Source organism: Neolamprologus multifasciatus, chromosome 13 (assembly GCF_963576455.1).
Source record: "Neolamprologus multifasciatus chromosome 13, fNeoMul1.2, whole genome shotgun sequence".
NCBI classification, from domain to species: Eukaryota; Metazoa; Chordata; class Actinopteri; order Cichliformes; family Cichlidae; genus Neolamprologus; species Neolamprologus multifasciatus.
The window spans coordinates 29,594,136-29,612,025 of NC_140451.1; the positions used below are offsets into that span (position 1 = coordinate 29,594,136).

Genomic DNA, 17,890 nt, shown 5'->3' on the forward strand with positions numbered 1-17,890 from the left:
TGAAGTGAGCAGTGAGCAGAGTTGCATGTTAGAACAATATCTGGTCATTTTAAAGCGAGAGACCTTATTTTATCTACCCGCTCCATTCAAGAAAATCCCCTAACTGTGAAACTACACAATTAGTGTAGGATTTATGTGTTTGCATATCACACACTGCATTTAAGAAAACTTCAATGAATTCACTGAAATGAAGGGTTAGGGTATCCTCACTGAATTTTTTAATCGCAGTTCAGCTGGTTCAAAACAAGAAAATTACCTTGAAAATTTCTGACATTTGGTGTAAAGTTTATATCCTCTGGCTGTGCAGTGTTGTTCACCACATTGTTTAAAGTGTCACATGGTATAACCGCTGCTTTAGATATACTGAGGAAAAGACACGCTGATAAGAGCCTGGAGGAAGCCATGGTGCTTTTTATTCTATCACAAGTTCTCTGAAAAGAAGACACAGCTGCTAGAAAGTGTTTTCATGCTGATTAAAAAACCCCAAGCGAAATTCTGTCCAACATTTTAACCCTTCAGTCATTCTGGGGTCATGAACTGAAGTCACATGTTGCATCTTAACCTATTTTTTAATTTTGAGCAAAGATGTTCACTTTTACTTTTTCATTATATTTGGCAAATTTCAGTTTCCATTAAATACAAATAAGTAAATGAAATGAATGTAATCACAAAAAAGAAAGACTTAAGAAACTGAAACCAGTTTGTGTTTATCTTCGGAAGAGTCTCACCTTAACTCAACTTAACCAGCAGTTTTCCAAAGAGATTCCATAATAAATCCTGCGGAATTATACTTTAAGCTTAAGTCACTTACCAGAGCTTAAGAGAAGCAGAGAGATGTCGAAAGAGTGACATGAAGGAATGCAGGACTGGGTCTTTTAGCTATTGTGTCTTAATACAATATGTGACTTCCTTCAGTGCCAAACACCACAAACAAACACATTCACCTATATTTGAGAGTTGAATAGCAGGCAGCGAGGCACCAGGCCCACTTCCTCTGGAGATGTAGAAGGAGGAGAGGGAGCGAGAGCGGGAGAGAGTGAGTGAGAGAGGGAGAGAGAGAGGGGGGTATAAACTACAGCTTCACACACATTTCATTTCAGTTCAGATCTCTCTGGACACAAATTGCTCCAAACTGCTGGATTGACTCCTTTTTCACTCCCCTGAATCAACTTGACTCTCTCCATCGATCCGTCTTTGTGTCAGTCTCGACCTGTCGGTCCCGAAGTTTGTCGGGTTCATCAAGTTCACGCTGACATTCAGTGACTGAGGCTGAGCAGGAACGCTCACACTCACAGCTGGAGAGTGTCATCACAGATCATCTGAATACGTGCATCTGTCAAATCTGCTGCTCCTACCTCCTGAGGATCAACTCTGAAGAGGAGGAGTGCCTGGCTTACTAGCACCTCACCAACAGGAAGAAAGCATCCATCAGTTTAGCTTCAGTCTACAATCATCAGGCTATCACTGGATTAGAAGTTTCCTTTCTCTGTATCCTAAATCAGGTAAAGTATCTGTATGTGGCAGAGTTTTAGTTAATATCAGTTTAATATCAAAAGTGTAAGCATCTTTTTCTGTTTTTATGCATTCCAGTGTTAATAATGACCACATCAGTGCTAAAAATGACCACAAAACAGCATTTTCAGACCCCAAAACCTTAAATAAGATCACAAAGAAGTGCCACAAATAAAATAATTAACAAATTAAACTTCTTTTGTTACTTGAGTTTGGAATTTAGTTCGTCTCTAAATGAACGCCCATGATGTTGATGGATGTGGCAGAATATTATCACGTTGACCTGTTAATATTTTCTATTCAGCTTATTATCGCATTGAAAACATCCTCATGTCTGACCGATGTCAATGATTCATCATTTATCATTGTAAACCAGCTCGAGAAAGAGAGGGCCTTTGTATTTGTGTGTGTGTGTGTCGGTGTGCCCATTATCAAGACAGGATGCAGAACAATACTGACTCCACATATACACACCCAGTCTCTCTCTCTCTCACACTCACACAAAGAGAAACACACATGCATGCAAAGGTCAAGAGAAAGTCTATACAAGGAAGTAATATTGTTATTAATGATGCTGGGATCACTTGTGAAAGACATGAATGGGAGCACACAGACACACACAACACAGACACACACACACATGGTTTGTTCGAAGCTTCTGGGCTTTACAAAAACAGGAAGGGATGGGCATTTAATAAATAAGTTGCCAAAAAGTTGTAATCTGATTTTAAACTTTTTTTTCTGGTCAGATTTTTAAGTTCATCTTCGTTTCTCATCTGAAATTAGTGCTTCTTGCATAACAACACGTCTGAAATGGACTTTTAATATAAGTTTAATATGAGTTCCAAGTTAGGGACAAAAACAGTCAGAGACATTTGCCCACTGGTTTGAGAAATGACATCAATCTAATGACAGAAGGGTGAGAAATTTGGCATGTAAAGCAGTCCCACTCCACCCAGAAATGCTCTTTATTGTTCTCCCTGTTTTGGAAGTCCGTACAGAGTCTGGTACTCATCAGAATCCATATTCCAAATACCTAGGTATGTCGTCATCAGTTACCTTGTCTGTGTTTCCTTTTTATTATCTTATCATGTATGTATCTACACATACATGTATTTAAATAATAACGATAACTGCAAAATATCCGCAAACTTTAAAAATTGTGACACAAAATCTCATCCCAGGCAGTCAAATACTGCCACGTGTAATGCAAAAATAATTTAACAAATAATGAAATGAATTACTTTCTCAAGTAACTAAGTAATGCACTCTATGTTATATGTTACTTTTAGTAAAACGTAATGTGAAATATTTCACTTTTTTTAACCCCAACACACCCAGTTGAGTCCCAAGTGGGATAAATGTAGGTTTGCTCTGTGCCCACACAGCCCCACAGTTCACCCACACCTGCCCACTGTGGGGTCAAACAGGCATGTTTGCTAGCACATTCTTTATGATGAGGAAGATTAAATGAGGCTGAGAGAAGGTCACTGATTCAAAACTCAATAAAATAGAAGTTAAACTGGTTCTTATTGATATACTGCAAAATAACTCAAGAAGTGAAAGATATCAGGTCATATTCCAAGGATTTGAGGGTTTTGGTTTTTGTCTTTAAGGGTAAGTGCCTCTATTACGTAGAGACTTGAGTATTTAACAAGCAAAAGATTCTTGGTTCAAGCACAAGAGACATAAGACCTGATGGTTGTGTCAGGCCAGGGGCCTGGTGTGAAAATCTCCAGCATTGTGCATTGATGCACATTGTAAACGAGGGAGTGCTTAAAGGAGGCACAGATTTTAATCAACACTCCATACCAACTGGTGACTGTAATGCAACATGGGGCATATGTGGGTATGGAATGTGTGCACTTCTGGGCTCCATACCATTCGGTCCAGATTAGGGGTGGGTTTTTATAATCGATTTATCGATTAAAATCGATTCTGGCTTGGATTACGTAAAATCGATTCATTAAAATCCTGAATCGATTTTTTAATACAAATTTATTTTGCCCGAAATGCCAGAATCTCTGGTGAAATCTCACAAAATTTCAACAACCACCAAACAGCTAAAACAGTAAATGAGAGCAGGAACACAGATTCTGCACAAAGACTTAAACACACAGCGCAGCCCGCGGATCAGAATCAGTTAGATGTCGAATTTCTCACAGTCGGGGCTGAAAGCCGACAGCCCGCTGATTCTGATCTGTCGGCGGGTCAGCGCTTTGTGTTCACGCCCTTTATGCGCTGATTGTAAAGCTGTTAGTTTGATGTCTCTCCAAACAATATTGACCGAACCAGCAGCAAAAGAAGATCCAAACTACGCTTCACATAAACATCGTCATGTATTCACTCTTACTTTTACTGTTTTGCTTCTACCATGAGGCACAGCTCTCTCTCTCTCTCTCTCTGTACTGTTTTCTGCATTATTCGCTTGCTTGTTACGCACAAGTCTACTGTTGTTTACAGCGCTATCGGCCGACTTTTTTTTTCTTTCCGTTTTATATACTTCCGAAAAGAAAACCTAATTTCTGCCGTTCAACGCTGAACAAATTTAAACTTTTTAAAATTATGCAAAATGCAAAACGCTAAGCCGTGTCTCTAATAAAACCGCTGTAACTTCAGAGGTAATGTTCATATGTTGATTAATGGTTTTCTTTCGTTTTTGATGTACTGCAGAATATTTTTATAAAATCCCAGGCCAGGAAAAATCACCTTCATGTGTTTCTGTGTTTTATCTTCAGCTACTTTGACACAAATGCATCTGCTGTGACGCTCACACCTTTGATAAAGTCTTGCGTGTGTCAGCTTCCTTTTTATAGATACAAAAATATGTAAATGTACTAATCTGAATTATAATATTTCTGACTGTCAAAATTTCCCATATTCAAATCGAAGTGAATCGAATCGAATCGAATTAAATCGAATCGTGGATCGAATCGATTCTGGACCTTGTGAATCGGAATTGAATCGATTCTAGAAATCAGTGACGATACCCAGCCCTAGTCCAGATGCCTAGTCCCCTACAGGCATTGGCATGGTACTGGGGCCCATAGTGGACTGCCCACTGTGGGACATGCAGGTCTGCCCACACTGGCCCCAAGGGGGCATGTTTGCTGGGAAGGAAGATTTATATTCATACTGGTACAGACACAACCAAACATAGGAACAGACTGAATGTGTGTGTGTGTGTGTGGTAGCAGTGTTTACAGTAGATCTCTAGTTTTCCTTCCCCAGCGACAGGCGGAGGGGGAGTGTGGGAACAGAGAGGAAGCTAAACTAAGCCATGGGCACAGACATTTTTATTAATGGGGTCGTGGCCGGGCTGGAGAGAGGCTCAGAGGGTCAAGATAATAGAATAACACACACACATATACACACACAAACACAAACACACACATACACAGCCGTGTTCTCATATTTTAGTGGGGACATATAATTGACATAAGGCTTGCCTTAGCTGCTTACCCTGACCCTAACCATCAAAAATGAATGGCTAACCCTAACCCTTTGCCTAAACTTAACCATTACCTAATTGTAACAACAAAACCACATTTTGAGTCTCAAAAATGCCTTCAAACTCTTGGGGATGGGCATTTTGTAGCCATAACAGCTGGTGGTCCCACAAGTACAGTGACATTTCAATGTTTGGTCCCAACAAAGATATGTCAACATGCCACACACACACACACACACACACACACACACACACACACACACACACACACACACACACACACACAGCAACAGGCAGTCTATTCCTCAATGGTTTATCCACTCATCAACTAAGGTTTTTTGAGCAAGAGCATGGAAAAAAGATTATAATTGCACCGCATTTGGAATTTTAGAAGGTGCACTAATGCTCCATGAATAGAAAACAAGGAGAAGCACACACAGTGAGATATTTTAAGTAACACAGTTTGCCCCAATCCCCAAATGAAAGAAAATAATACCAGAAGAATAACCACAGCTTTTTCTCCCCAGCCAACCATAAAACATTGTGCATTAAAGGCAGCATGCATACAGCATAATCACTGTAGCTGGAGAATATTTCTAAAAGTTTTGTGGTTAATCACGAATTCATGAGAAGTGCAAATGAATATCATACAAAGATATAAAACATTTTTTAAAGATTGCCCCAAGTTATTCTCGAGATATGTGTTTAATTCAGCCCACCTGACCATAACACACATGACAAAACCTTCCACTGAAATATATCACGTGTTTTAGCTCTCCAGATTAAAACACTACAAAGGGATATTCTATTCTCAGTATTTCTCCTGGATGAGTTATTTAAGTTGAAATATTTTGAAAAATATTTTAAATCCGCTTTATATACAGAACAAGGAAATGCATATATATATTGAATATAAGACTGTTATACTATAATTTTTGTCACGGCCCGCGAGGGCAGACCGTGTGGAGAGTGTGTTTGGTGGACCCAGGTGCGGTCACAGACGCTGGAGGCAAAACTTGTGCTAAGCTCAAAGTGAGCCTTTAATCAGGGCTGATACAGAAGGCAAAATAACAAACCATAAACTATGGGAATGACTAAACTAAAAACCTAAACTGGGAGGAACTAAGGCTATGAACGAAGACCAGGACTGAACTATGACAAAGTACTGTGGACAGACTATGAACAAGACATGAAAAACCGTGAACAAGATCTCGGTACTGGCACATGAAGGTTCAGGGAAACATGACTGGAATAAGTGACTATGAACATGTCCAATACCGAATCTTGCAGACTAGAATCATGACGTGCAGCTAGATATAATAATGTGCATGAACAGACGACGCGACACTGACACGAAGACACAGTGGGCTAAAATACACTGAGGAAGTCATCAAGGAATTAGAGACAGAAGGGGAACACAGCTGGGAGGAATAAGACCTAATGAGACAGGGGGAACAAAGCTAGAAACACTGACATAAGACAGGAACATGAACCTTCAGAGTAAAACAGGAAACAAGACGCCACTAAACAAAGACGCAGACACGACACTGAGAGACAGACTAGACACTGAACTAAACCTGCAATAAACATGAGAACAAAACCTACGAACTAATCCCTAAACAAGAATAACTGAAACATAGATTCATAATAATCAGCATCATCATAATAAGAAAAGAATCCAAAATGCAAAAACACACCAAAACATAGCAACTCAAAATACTGGGTCAAACTGACCCAGAACCGTGACAATTTTAGTCATTACATGGCATTCAGTTATGTGTTTCACATTTCTTCACATTCATAGCCCTAAAATCTATTTATAAACAAGATGAAAGGTTTTTTTAAAGGAAGATTAAAAAATCATGCCAAACAAATGTTAACAGTTGATGTTAATTTAATAGATTTTCATGCTTTTTTCTAAGCTAAAGACATTTTCTCACTTGTACATTCCCTGCTTTTGTTGAAAAGCATTCTCATAAAGTAATAAAAACGAAGCTACATCTCCATAAATGTAGGAAGTCCTAAAATCTATTGAAAACATAAAATTCTGTCTGATTCAGGGAGGGTTATTCTTGGTACCTCATAGATTTTTATTAAACGTTGTTATAAAATTAGTTTGTAAGATGTGCCTGAATGCATCATGTGACCCAGCTGTTACTCATGCAAACCTTCCCATGCTCTTTGTTGGTGTGTTCAGGTGGATATTGCCCAGCTCACAGTTTAGCAGTGAGTAAGGAATCTGAGTTGTAATCAGTCATGGCAGACTGGAGCCTACTGGGAAACTTCCTGGAGGAAGTACAGGAGCACTCTACCTCTGTCGGCAAGGTAACATGCAAACACAGACATGTATATGTACACACACATTGCATACTAACACACAAGACTGGTCCGACATCCTCTGTTCATGACAGACAAACATATACACTCAAAATAGAACATTCATGTATTTCCAGTGTTGGGAAGGTTACTTTTAAAATGTATTCCACTACAGATTACAGAATACATGCCCCAAAATGTATTCTGTAACGTATTCCGTTACGTTACTCAATGAGAGTAACGTATTCTGAATACTTTGGATTACTTAACATATTATCATGCTGTTTACAACTACATGAATGTACTATTGCTGTGATTTATTACTATTACTGAAGGTCCGCGGCTCCGAACCGTAGTAAAGGGACCTCTGACTAATACGGGTTCCGTGTTGGGCTCGTTGCCGAAAACTAGCTTTACTTTGTTGTCTGGGTCAACTCTGCTTGCGAGAGACAGAGAGAGGCGTTGAAAGGCTGCTCCAACGGAACTTATTGTTTCGGAGGAAAACACGAACACGGTGTACAGTCGAGTCTTAATAGCTTACTTACAACTGGGCTCGTCAGGCTCTCTTCTTGGCTGCAGTGGTTATTATTATATTTACATGCTTCCAGCTCCCGTTTTTGCTCGATGACAGCTCGTACTTTTCCTTTTTCTCCCTCCCTCGCTCACAGACACGTAACGGGTATGGCAGTCCATTCTCCCTGCAGCACGGACTACACTGCCCATGATGCTACATTCTTTAGAGCTATACCTGTAGCATTCTGCCTATTAGCTTAGCACAACAACAACAACAGGCGCTCTCTCACCCAGGAAACACGCAGAGAGAGCGTGTCACCCTGTAACCATGGCAACCGTAACGCTGCCGCCTGGAACAACAGAACGTAGCTGTCAATCAAAACCCAAACAGTCCTGACCCGCCACAATATGAAACAGGGAAGTACCGCCGTGTAATCCATTTATTTCAACAAAGTAACTGTATTCTAAATACCACCTTTTTAAACGGTAACTGTAACGGAATACAGTTACTCATATTTTGTATTTTAAATCTGTAACGGCGGTACATGTATTCCGTTACTCCCCATTACTGTGTATTTCTAAATCATCCTGTTTATTTTGTGTATCCCGACTCGTGGTTTCAGAGTCTTGTAACACTAGAATGAAACATCATACAAACATCTGTTAGTTTAACCATTCAAAAGTCAACTCAACAAGTCTTAAAATAAACCAAAAACAAATAACTTCACTTTCAGAGATTTTATGGAACTAATGTTACTTACAACTGTAACGATAGCAGTAACCTCTGGTTTTCAATGCATGTCCATTGTTGTAAAATGTGTGCATGTACTGTGTGCGTCCTCTTTCTTCAGAGAAGCTAAGTAGTAGTAGTCCTCAAAGTAAGTTGTTTACAGAACTGTTGGCAACGCTTAGGAATCCAGGAGCACAATTTATAAACCAAGATAACAAATTTAGACATGGCACAAGGTCAAGAGGACTGGAATTCACGTTCTTTGTGGGACTGTTTCTTTTAAATCTTTGTTTCACTCACTTGGTTAGGTTTAGGAAATGATGACGCTCTTGGTTTAAAAAACAACAACAACCCAATAAACATTATATATCATTGAACTTGTGAGAAGGCTCAGTTTTCTAGTTTAGATTCTTTCTTAAATAACTGATTGTAATGGTCAATTCAATCAGTCAGCACGTTGTGTACTTTTTCTAAGGCATTTTTAAATCTGTTTGGACGTACTACAAAGATAACCAGCTCCTAAAGTATGTAATAACTTTAGTTCAGGGTGGCCATGAAGTCAGTACTGGCAGACCAGCTATTCTCACTGCCAGCCAGCTGATGGCTCAGTTAGAAGTTGTCAAGGCATCCAACTGGCAAACCTCATACAGGGAAAACTATTTAAATGCCACTTTGCAATCCAGCTAAACTCCGAGTCCTCTCCCTGCTTTTCCATGGATGGAGGTGGAAATGAGTTGCCATAACATAAATATACTACCAAACACAAATAACTGCAGATGAAAATAACATTTTTTAATATTTATAGTGGCCCTCCCCTCTGGGCTGGAGTAACCTTTAAGAGCTGTTTATACCTTTATTGTTTTAAAAAGGGTAAAAATGGGAATGTCCACAGTCTAGACTTTGATTAAAGGATATTTTATTGAAGCAATTCAGCAGAAACAAATAATTATAGTAACACTTAAATTACACTTATCCAATTAACCTACTCTGAGCTAATGCTGATTTTGTTCTAATCTTTGGAAGAAGAAGAAGACTGGAGGTCATGATTGCTTCATGTTTTTTCTCCACAGGTGTGGCTGACCATCCTGTTTATCTTCCGAATCCTTGTCCTCGGGACAGCAGCTGAGTCATCGTGGGGAGATGAACAGGAAGATTTTAACTGTGACACTGAACAGCCAGGCTGTGAGAACGTCTGTTATGACCGAGCCTTCCCCATAGCACACATACGATACTGGGTAATGCATTGGCAGTCAAAGATTATCTTTTTGTCTTAACCAACTGAAATCAAAGATCATAAAGAAGTCAGCCAATCCATCTTAAAGCTTGACATTTTATTAGAAATTTATTATAGTTACTCTATCACATTAACCAAAAGAACTTCTTTATACCTGTTGATGATTTTTAAACATTTTCTAAAACTATAAACACAATATGAACTCTAATTAGTCAGTTGGAATGTATCTGTGTCTGTACATCCCTGTTCATTCATCAAACATTTCAGGCTACAGTATCCTGCAGTCATTGAAGAAAAAGAAGCATTTTAATTTTAAATCTATCAAGTGTTAAGATTGGTTTGCCACCTTCCTTACAGCTATTTACTTCCATTTATTTCAGTGCAGTGTGAAAAATAAATTGCAGTCACTTGATGTCCTCAAGGGATTAATTATAGTGAAATGTTTCCATTTCATACAGGCTATTCAATGAGATTATCTATGCTTGCAGCCGAGAGCAAGGGCTGCTTCAAAAATGCCTCGCTGCAAATGAATCCCCCCCCCCCCCCCCCAACAACAACAGTTCAGATCAAACAATAAAACTCTTATCAAAATCTCAGAACCACAAAAACCGGAAACTCATTTCCCAAGAAATGTGGCAATGAAAGGTTGAGTTTCCAATTACAACGTAGGTTAGGACATAGATTTCCAGCTCTATCAAGCTTAAATCTTTGCATTCTACTGCATTAGTCTGACCTAAATTTAACAGATTCCTAGAAAGTGAATAATCTTCAATGGTGGAAGTTAAACTCTTGCAGATATCAGATTAGTGAGTTAATCTTTTAATTTTGAGTCACTATCCTTTGTGTAAACCTAAAAAAAAAAAAATGTTCAAGTAATATGTTCAAGCAGGCTGCAAAGCCTGCAGTGGCAGCTGCCCCAGTTTGTCCCCCTGAGCACAGACTAATACTCAGGACTAGGGATGGGTATCGTTTAGGTTTTATCCGATACCGGTGCCAAACCGGTACTTTTGAAATGGTGCCGGTGCTTAAATGGTGCTCAAACCGGTGCTTAAAGAATGGAGAACACAAAATTGGTCCAAAAACCTCTCATGTTTAGCTGTTTTTTTGTAAAAAAGATAACAATGTTAGCCTTTTCTGCAGCTATGGGGCATATATGGTATCACTCTTGGCTGGAAGCAGTGCTTAAACAATGGAAAAAACACAAACTTTGTCCAAAAACCTCTCATGTTTAACTGTTTTCCACTTTTTCTTTGGTCATTTTAGCCTTTTTGGCCAGCGTGAAGGGAGTATCTGCCATCAAACAAGAAGACAGCCGCATGTAACTACGACGGTGTTTGCTAGTTCACCTTACATGCATTAATGTAATAACGTGGTTAGCCTACTCAACCTAAATTACACACGAACAACATTAAGCTACTCACGCAGAGAAGAACGGCTGCTGCTGCCGTCATCATTTCTGCTACACTAGCAGGGCTCTGGGTCCGATAACAGGCACCACACCCGCAGTAGATGTGCTCGGTGTGAGGTCTCGCAGCAAGCTATCAAATACGGCGCATTTCTCGGCTTTTAAAAAAACGCTATGCGTCGCCAGGTGTTTCATCGGATTTGAGGTGTTACCTCCTTTGCACAGTATCACAGTATCAGCTTAAAGCACTTGTTGCAGGCTGCTGAGTTTGCATATTTTGCTGTGAAGTACAGCCAGACGTTTGACCGCTTCGCCTTGGGCATTTTAATCTGTAGCTCTGCTCTAAAAGAACGTACGTACCTGGACCCGCCTACTATCCTCGGAAACGTAAAATGATTGGCTAGAATCTAAAGTGTATCACAGCTCAGGGAAAAAAAAGCACCGAAATGTGCGCTGCTTTTCGGTCTGGTTACTACGTTTATGTCAGAACCGGTACCCATCCCTACTCAGGACTGAGCCATAGCTTCAGTTCAAAAGTCCTATTTAAAAAGGAGAGCGCCACCTGTTACTGTTCAAGCACTCAACTGCTAGTTGAGTCATTCTGTCAAAGACTGCAAGAAAATAGGATCCAAATGCATTCTCCAAATGAGACGGGTTTGAAGTGAGCAAAACCTTTATTGTGGCCGATAATAAAACAGATCATAACATAACAAAGTCCAGAAACACAGCAGTCAACAGAAGGGAACACACTAGTAACTATATAGACATGGGGGACGTGAAAAATGGGTAAAAAGAGACAGCTGAAATGAATCAGGATGACTAGACACAAGGAAGTAAAATTAGAAGCAAGGAACAAGCAAGAACAGATTATCAGTTAAAAGAAGATTTAAGGGGAAGAAAGAGAGAAACAAAGAACTAAGACACTAAGAAACATGGCAATCAATTATAACGGAGAACCAATTACAACATCAATTACGATTCTAAAGTTCATGAAAACACATAACTGGGCTAATGGGCCAGAACAATGACACATCTCTTGCGTTTCATACTTTCAATCACTGATGCCTGATCTGCTCTGGATGAGAGTTTCGTTGTTTCTCTCCCCACCTAAATTGTTTAAAGTATAAAGTCCTGGGAGTCCATACTGAGAAATATCTCACACTGCTGCAGATGAAAATTTGAAAAGTAAACTTTTGTTTTACTTTTGATTTTAAATCGTATTCATGTCTTTCCAGGTGCTCCAAATTGTGTTTGTATCCACTCCCAGTCTGATCTACATGGGCCACGCTATGCACACTGTCCGCAGAGAGGAGAAAAGAAGGAACAGGGAGGAGGAGGGAAGAGAGGAGGGAGGGGGAGAAGAAGACCCAGGAGGAGGTGAAGGAGGAGGTGGAGGTGGAGAGAAACAAGAGAGGAAAGGGGAAGAAGATGGAAATGAAAAAAATGAAAGTCACTCAGCAGGTCGAATTCGCCTGAGGGGAGCGCTGCTGCAGACATATGTTCTGAGTATACTGATACGCAGCATCATGGAGGTAAATGTCACCATTTCTGCCTTTAACTTAAACATAACTTGATAGCAGGTTTTCAAATCTGTCCAGTTCAAGCTCATGTCTGTCCTCCAAAGGCTGTAGGTGGGTCTGAAATGCCAAGAGAAGTAAATTAATAAAAAATTGTATTGCAGAGTTTGGACCAAATTGCTCATGAAAGTTTAGGATTTGTAAACATCAAAGGACTCGTATTTGTATTGTGCCTAAATCATGATGTCCACACGTAAAAAAAAAAAAACAACAAAAAAACCCTGTCCTTCCATCCAGGTGGTGTTTCTGTGTCTTCAGTACTTCCTGTATGGAATCTTTCTCAACCCTCTGTACGTCTGCAAGGTAAAAATCAGACATCATTTTGATTTCACTCTTTTCTGTTAACCACAATATTTGGGCCTATAACAGTAATTCTCTTGTTCCTTTGCTCTTTTAGGCATGGCCATGTCCACATCCAGTTAACTGCTATGTCTCCAGACCTACAGAAAAAAATGTCTTTATAGTGTTCATGTTGGTCGTGTCAGCTGTCTCTCTGGTCCTCAGTGTGCTTGAACTACATCACCTGGCATGGAAACATTGTTGCAGGTCAGAAATTCATTGTATAATTTTTTAGTTAGAAAAGCCACGATTGAGGCTTTTACATGACGACATAGACGAACGAATTCAGAATATTCTTTTGAACTATGATGATAATTGATGATAATTTTTTAGTTAATTAATGATTTTATTTAATGATTGTTATGTTTATTTCCTATTTAAGAAGCTTAAAGTAGATAAAGTTGTTGATAAAGTTAGGACCTATTTGAGCCTTTAGTCATTAACAAAGATGTAATTTGTTGCCAGTTTGCACAAACAAAAATAGTGGTAAATTATGTAACAGTTTATTTCATATCAGGTACGACTGTGTTAATCTGTTGTTTTGTGACCCCCAAAGTGGCCAGAAAAAAGTGGAGTTTTAACTAGACAAAACTCCACTAACTCCACTAAAACTCCACTAAAAATGAAAAAATAAAGGTGGCTTTTTCTCTGAAGAGTAGGAGTAAATACTGCAATGTGGTAATAATATCCTAATATGTTACTAGACACGGGTTATTCTCCTGTATTCAGTCTAAACCTGATTAAAGAAAGAGATAAAGATAACGATTGTTGATGATTCAGATTTTTGGTCAACAGTGAGACGTATTCATATGGATTTTAAAGTCTTGTAAAATTAAACAATACAACTTTCTCACGAAATTTCATTTCCCTCAAGAGATTCGATTCCAATAACAATTTTAAGCCTTCAGTGATTCAGATGTACTTCCTGGAATTTACCATTAGAACAAATGGAATGAGGAAAACAGGGATTGGTTTCCACTTTGTGGTAGTGAATTCTTAAAGAAGTGTTCACAGCGGGCAGCACGGTATGTTGTGGTTGGCAGCATAACTTGAAATCTTACATTTTCCCACTGGTTCACTCTGTTTATTGCAGGCGATTCTTGTGCTCTGCAAAAGCCAACAAAGCAGCCAACACCTCTCTGAGCCGACAGCTCTCTTTGTCTCCTCCACCACCATCAACACCACCTCCAGATTTCAACCAGTGCGTGACTGGCTCCACACACTTCCTACCCCTCCCCTTCCCCAACCACCGACTAGCAAACCAACAAAACTCTGAAAACATGGCTACCGAGCAGAACAAAATGGCAGCCGCAGTGGAAGAGGTAAACTTCCTCCAAATGAGCTGCTATTCGCATGGATGGCAGAAGACCAATGACGGTCATATCCAAGATGGGAGATACCTGAGACCCGATGCTAACTGCTATACCCCCGAGAGCAGAGACGTCGGCTGTGTTCAGATCCAAAATGGTGGCCCAGACGTGCTGCTGCATAAGGACAAGCGAAGATACAGCAAAGCCAGCGGAACGAGCAGCCGAACTAGAGCAGATGACCTCGCAGTTTAGGAAAAAAAAATAGATAATAGATTTACAAACTTGCTGAAAAAACCCACACATGCATAAAAGACAATCTAAAGCTGAATAAGTCCGTTCACCTTAGCTTTCATAACATGATTCATTTTATCTGAGGAATCATGCAAATGATGACTAATTCCTTTTATCTTCTTCCTTCCAACATTATACGGCTCCTAATGACTTAAACGATGGTCTTTACCCAACATCTGAGTAAACGCCCAGCACTAGGGATTGAACAACTGGGCAGCAATATCTGGATGTTGTGGTGCTACACAGATTGCTGTCAAAGGAGCTTGCAAAGAAAAGCGTCTGGACTTCTTTAAGTTACTTGAAGACGTTTCACCTCTCATCCGAGAAGCTTCTTCAGTTCTAAGGTCAAATGGTGGAGAGTCCCAGATATAAACCTAGTGGGAGTGTCCCCCCACAGAGGGACAAAAGGACCCCCTGATGATCCTCTAATCGCCTGAGCCAAGGTGTGGAACTGGGTGTGGGTCCCAATCAGCCAGAGTTTCGGGTGAGTTCATTGTGAAACCTGGCCCCACCTTATCATGCGAATTCCACACCTTGGCTCAGGCGATTAGAGGATCATCAGGGGGTCCTTTTGTCCCTCTGTGGGGGGACACTCCCACTAGGTTTATATCTGGGACTCTCCACCATTTGACCTTAGAACTGAAGAAGCTTCTCGGATGAAGGTGAAACGTCTTCAAGTAACTTAAAGAAGTCCAGACGCTTTTCTTTGCAAGCTCCTTTGACTACGATGACCTGGATGACTGAGAACCTTCACAGACATACACAGATTGCTAAATCCATCAAGAATAACTGGATTGTGGCTTCTTCTTGAACTGAAACAAACATGCACCTGAAGCTTGCACTGTTTATATGCTGAGACGTAAGTCACCAAAAAGGCCATAAAAGATGGAAAAAAAACCACACAGTTTGGGTGACACCATTGAGGGAGTCTGCACTGTATAGCATAGATGTCTTATTCTTTTCTTTATCTACTGGTGTGACTCAGTTGGGCACAAATTAATTCATGACTTTAGTCACAAGCATGCTGATAAAGCCTTTTTCGAGAACAGCAGCAGTGACTGTATCAGAAAACTTTTCAAAAACATGCTCTTTGTGATTTTTATCTCCTGACTAACAGCAACTTGCGCAGGCTAGAAGAGATCTGGTCCAAGTCACAGCTGCCTTAATAGTACTAATGTGTTTCAGGACCTTAAAAGGCCCAAATGGAAAAGCCAAAAAATGCACTAAAATCCTGACTGTGACGTATTTGTTATATTTCAAAGCCCAAAGAAAAAGGCACGAGGAAGAGGCATGAGGCACATTCATTTAACGCTTTATTTTTAACATCATGTAAAGGCAAACACCTCTTAAATATATATTTTTCTGAGATTTTATTCCCAAAATTTGTCGTCTATCATTGATGATAAACTTAAGATAGAGATGAAGATTTCCTCCAATGCTAGTGCATTCACCTGCTTGCCAGGTATTTCACTTAAACTTATAACAAACTTACACTGTGTTTATTTCACTGTCACTTCTTCACATTTTTTTTGCAGAAATGTTTATTCTAATTTACCTGCTCTATAATCAGTTGAATTTCATTCTTACTAGGTGCCATTTGAATTAAATGAGACTTTAAAACAATACATTTACATTTCAGTATCACATAAATATTGCATGAGCAGTATTTTTTATATCTTGCTGGTTTGCAGTCCTTGAGTGCGCCCAGGAAATACAAAATTGAGCCTCATGTCTTTGGAAGTACCAGCACTGGACACACTGGGGACTTCTATGTTACCTGTAGACTGAACCTAAACTCTGTGGCTTATTGGCTGGACTTATGACTGACTTATTTAACATTTTGCACTGGAAATTTACAATGTGATTTTGTGAAACCGCTTAAGAACATTTTGCTAAATTTTTTTCACGTTTTCAGCCACATTTGATACCGTGTAGATTATCTTTTCGCACCAGCACGTCTTTTATAATTTCTTGCATTTCCTAAAACATGACAGTCTGGATGATACTGATGGGTTTCTAGTACATTATATTATGGTCATTTTAGCTATGAACACACATAGAATTAAGCATGGACTACTACTATGTCTAGCATAATGTATATGATGTGTTTTGTTTCAAATTGTTCGTAATGTCATTGGACACACACACAAAAAAGGTTGGGTATTAAGCAGTGAACAATGCTGTTAATGACAATTTAAATTTGTTTTATATTTATTATTCCACTTGAATAATGTGAATGCTTTATACATTTTGAAAATAAATGCAACATATGCAAACCATTAGAGTTTGTGCTTGGAACCACAATAGCCAGAAATTGTTCGTGTTCATGCAGCAACTATGTGACCTAGTTCTGCAGGATATTATGTGGAAAGTTAAGACCTGTTTGCTACAAAGCATCATAGACTGTATATACAGGACACACATGATGCTTTCAGTCAGGAATGCAAATTGCAGCCTCAGAGTCTTTGAAGACTCAGAGTTGCTTGACATGTTGATTTTTTTTCTCTTAGAGCCATAGGCGGCCATATTTGGAGCTGGGAACAACCTGCATTCATAAACTGTACTGGTGCAACATGAAGACAGCAATATCTGCTGATTAGCGCTGAAATTAGAATTTCACTCACAGAATCTGAAGCACACACTTTTATCCCTCACAGCAGGCCATATTATTTGTCAGGTAATTCCATTGCATCTGCAAAAATGCTAACAAAAGCTATAATTAAAATATTAAGCCTTAAAAAAACTCAGTGTTGTGAGTTATAAAAGATATTCAAGAAAGGAGTTCTATGTAGAATGGTGGCTGTAAATATGTTTTTTTTTCCGTTAATGTAAATTTGGTTATTTTAACATAGGCAATTTATTAATTTTTGAAGTCAGTCTCGAATAGACATTTAAGGAAATGGAGTTATTGGTACTTCCAGGTCTGAAGGTCGATGTTTGTTCAATATCTCAAGCAACACATCACCACACATCTGCTGAGCTTCTGTAATAAAATTTAAATCAGCAGACAAGCAGAAAGAACAGAGTCATCTGAGCACCAAGGATTCCTGTGTTGTGTTGTTACTATGCAGGAAAAGTTAAATGTATAAATACACAAGTAAAGTATTTTAAAAGTATCTAATAGTATACTTAGACTAGTCTATGTGTTTCTAACTGTAACTGCACTTAATACTGCTAAGTTCACACAAATTGATAATATGTGCACACAGTTT

At 39.3% G+C, this 17,890-nt stretch overlaps 1 protein-coding gene across 1 annotated transcript; it reads left to right on the forward strand.

Annotated features, from left to right (window-relative positions):
- Window positions 1-1,086: 1,086 nt before the first annotated feature.
- On the forward strand, window positions 1,087-16,957 carry LOC146505761 (gap junction alpha-5 protein-like). The gene is made up of 8 exons (XM_085182938.1): window positions 1,087-1,502; window positions 7,161-7,288; window positions 9,593-9,757; window positions 12,397-12,693; window positions 12,976-13,041; window positions 13,136-13,284; window positions 14,171-14,913; window positions 15,435-16,957. The coding sequence occupies exons 2-7, from the start codon at window positions 7,220-7,222 to the stop codon at window positions 14,637-14,639; spliced, it is 1,215 nt and encodes a 404-aa protein (XP_085039064.1). The 5' UTR covers window positions 1,087-1,502; window positions 7,161-7,219; the 3' UTR covers window positions 14,640-14,913; window positions 15,435-16,957.
- Window positions 16,958-17,890: the final 933 nt, after the last annotated feature.

Coding starts and splice junctions, on each gene's coding strand:
- LOC146505761 (XM_085182938.1), top strand. CDS start 7,220: ATGGCAGACTGGAGCCTACTGGGAAACTTCCTGGAGGAAGTACAGGAG. Junction 7,289..9,592: donor ACTCTACCTCTGTCGGCAAG/GTAACATGCAAA, acceptor TTTTCTCCACAG/GTGTGGCTGACCATCCTGTT. Junction 12,694..12,975: donor TGATACGCAGCATCATGGAG/GTAAATGTCACC, acceptor CCTTCCATCCAG/GTGGTGTTTCTGTGTCTTCA.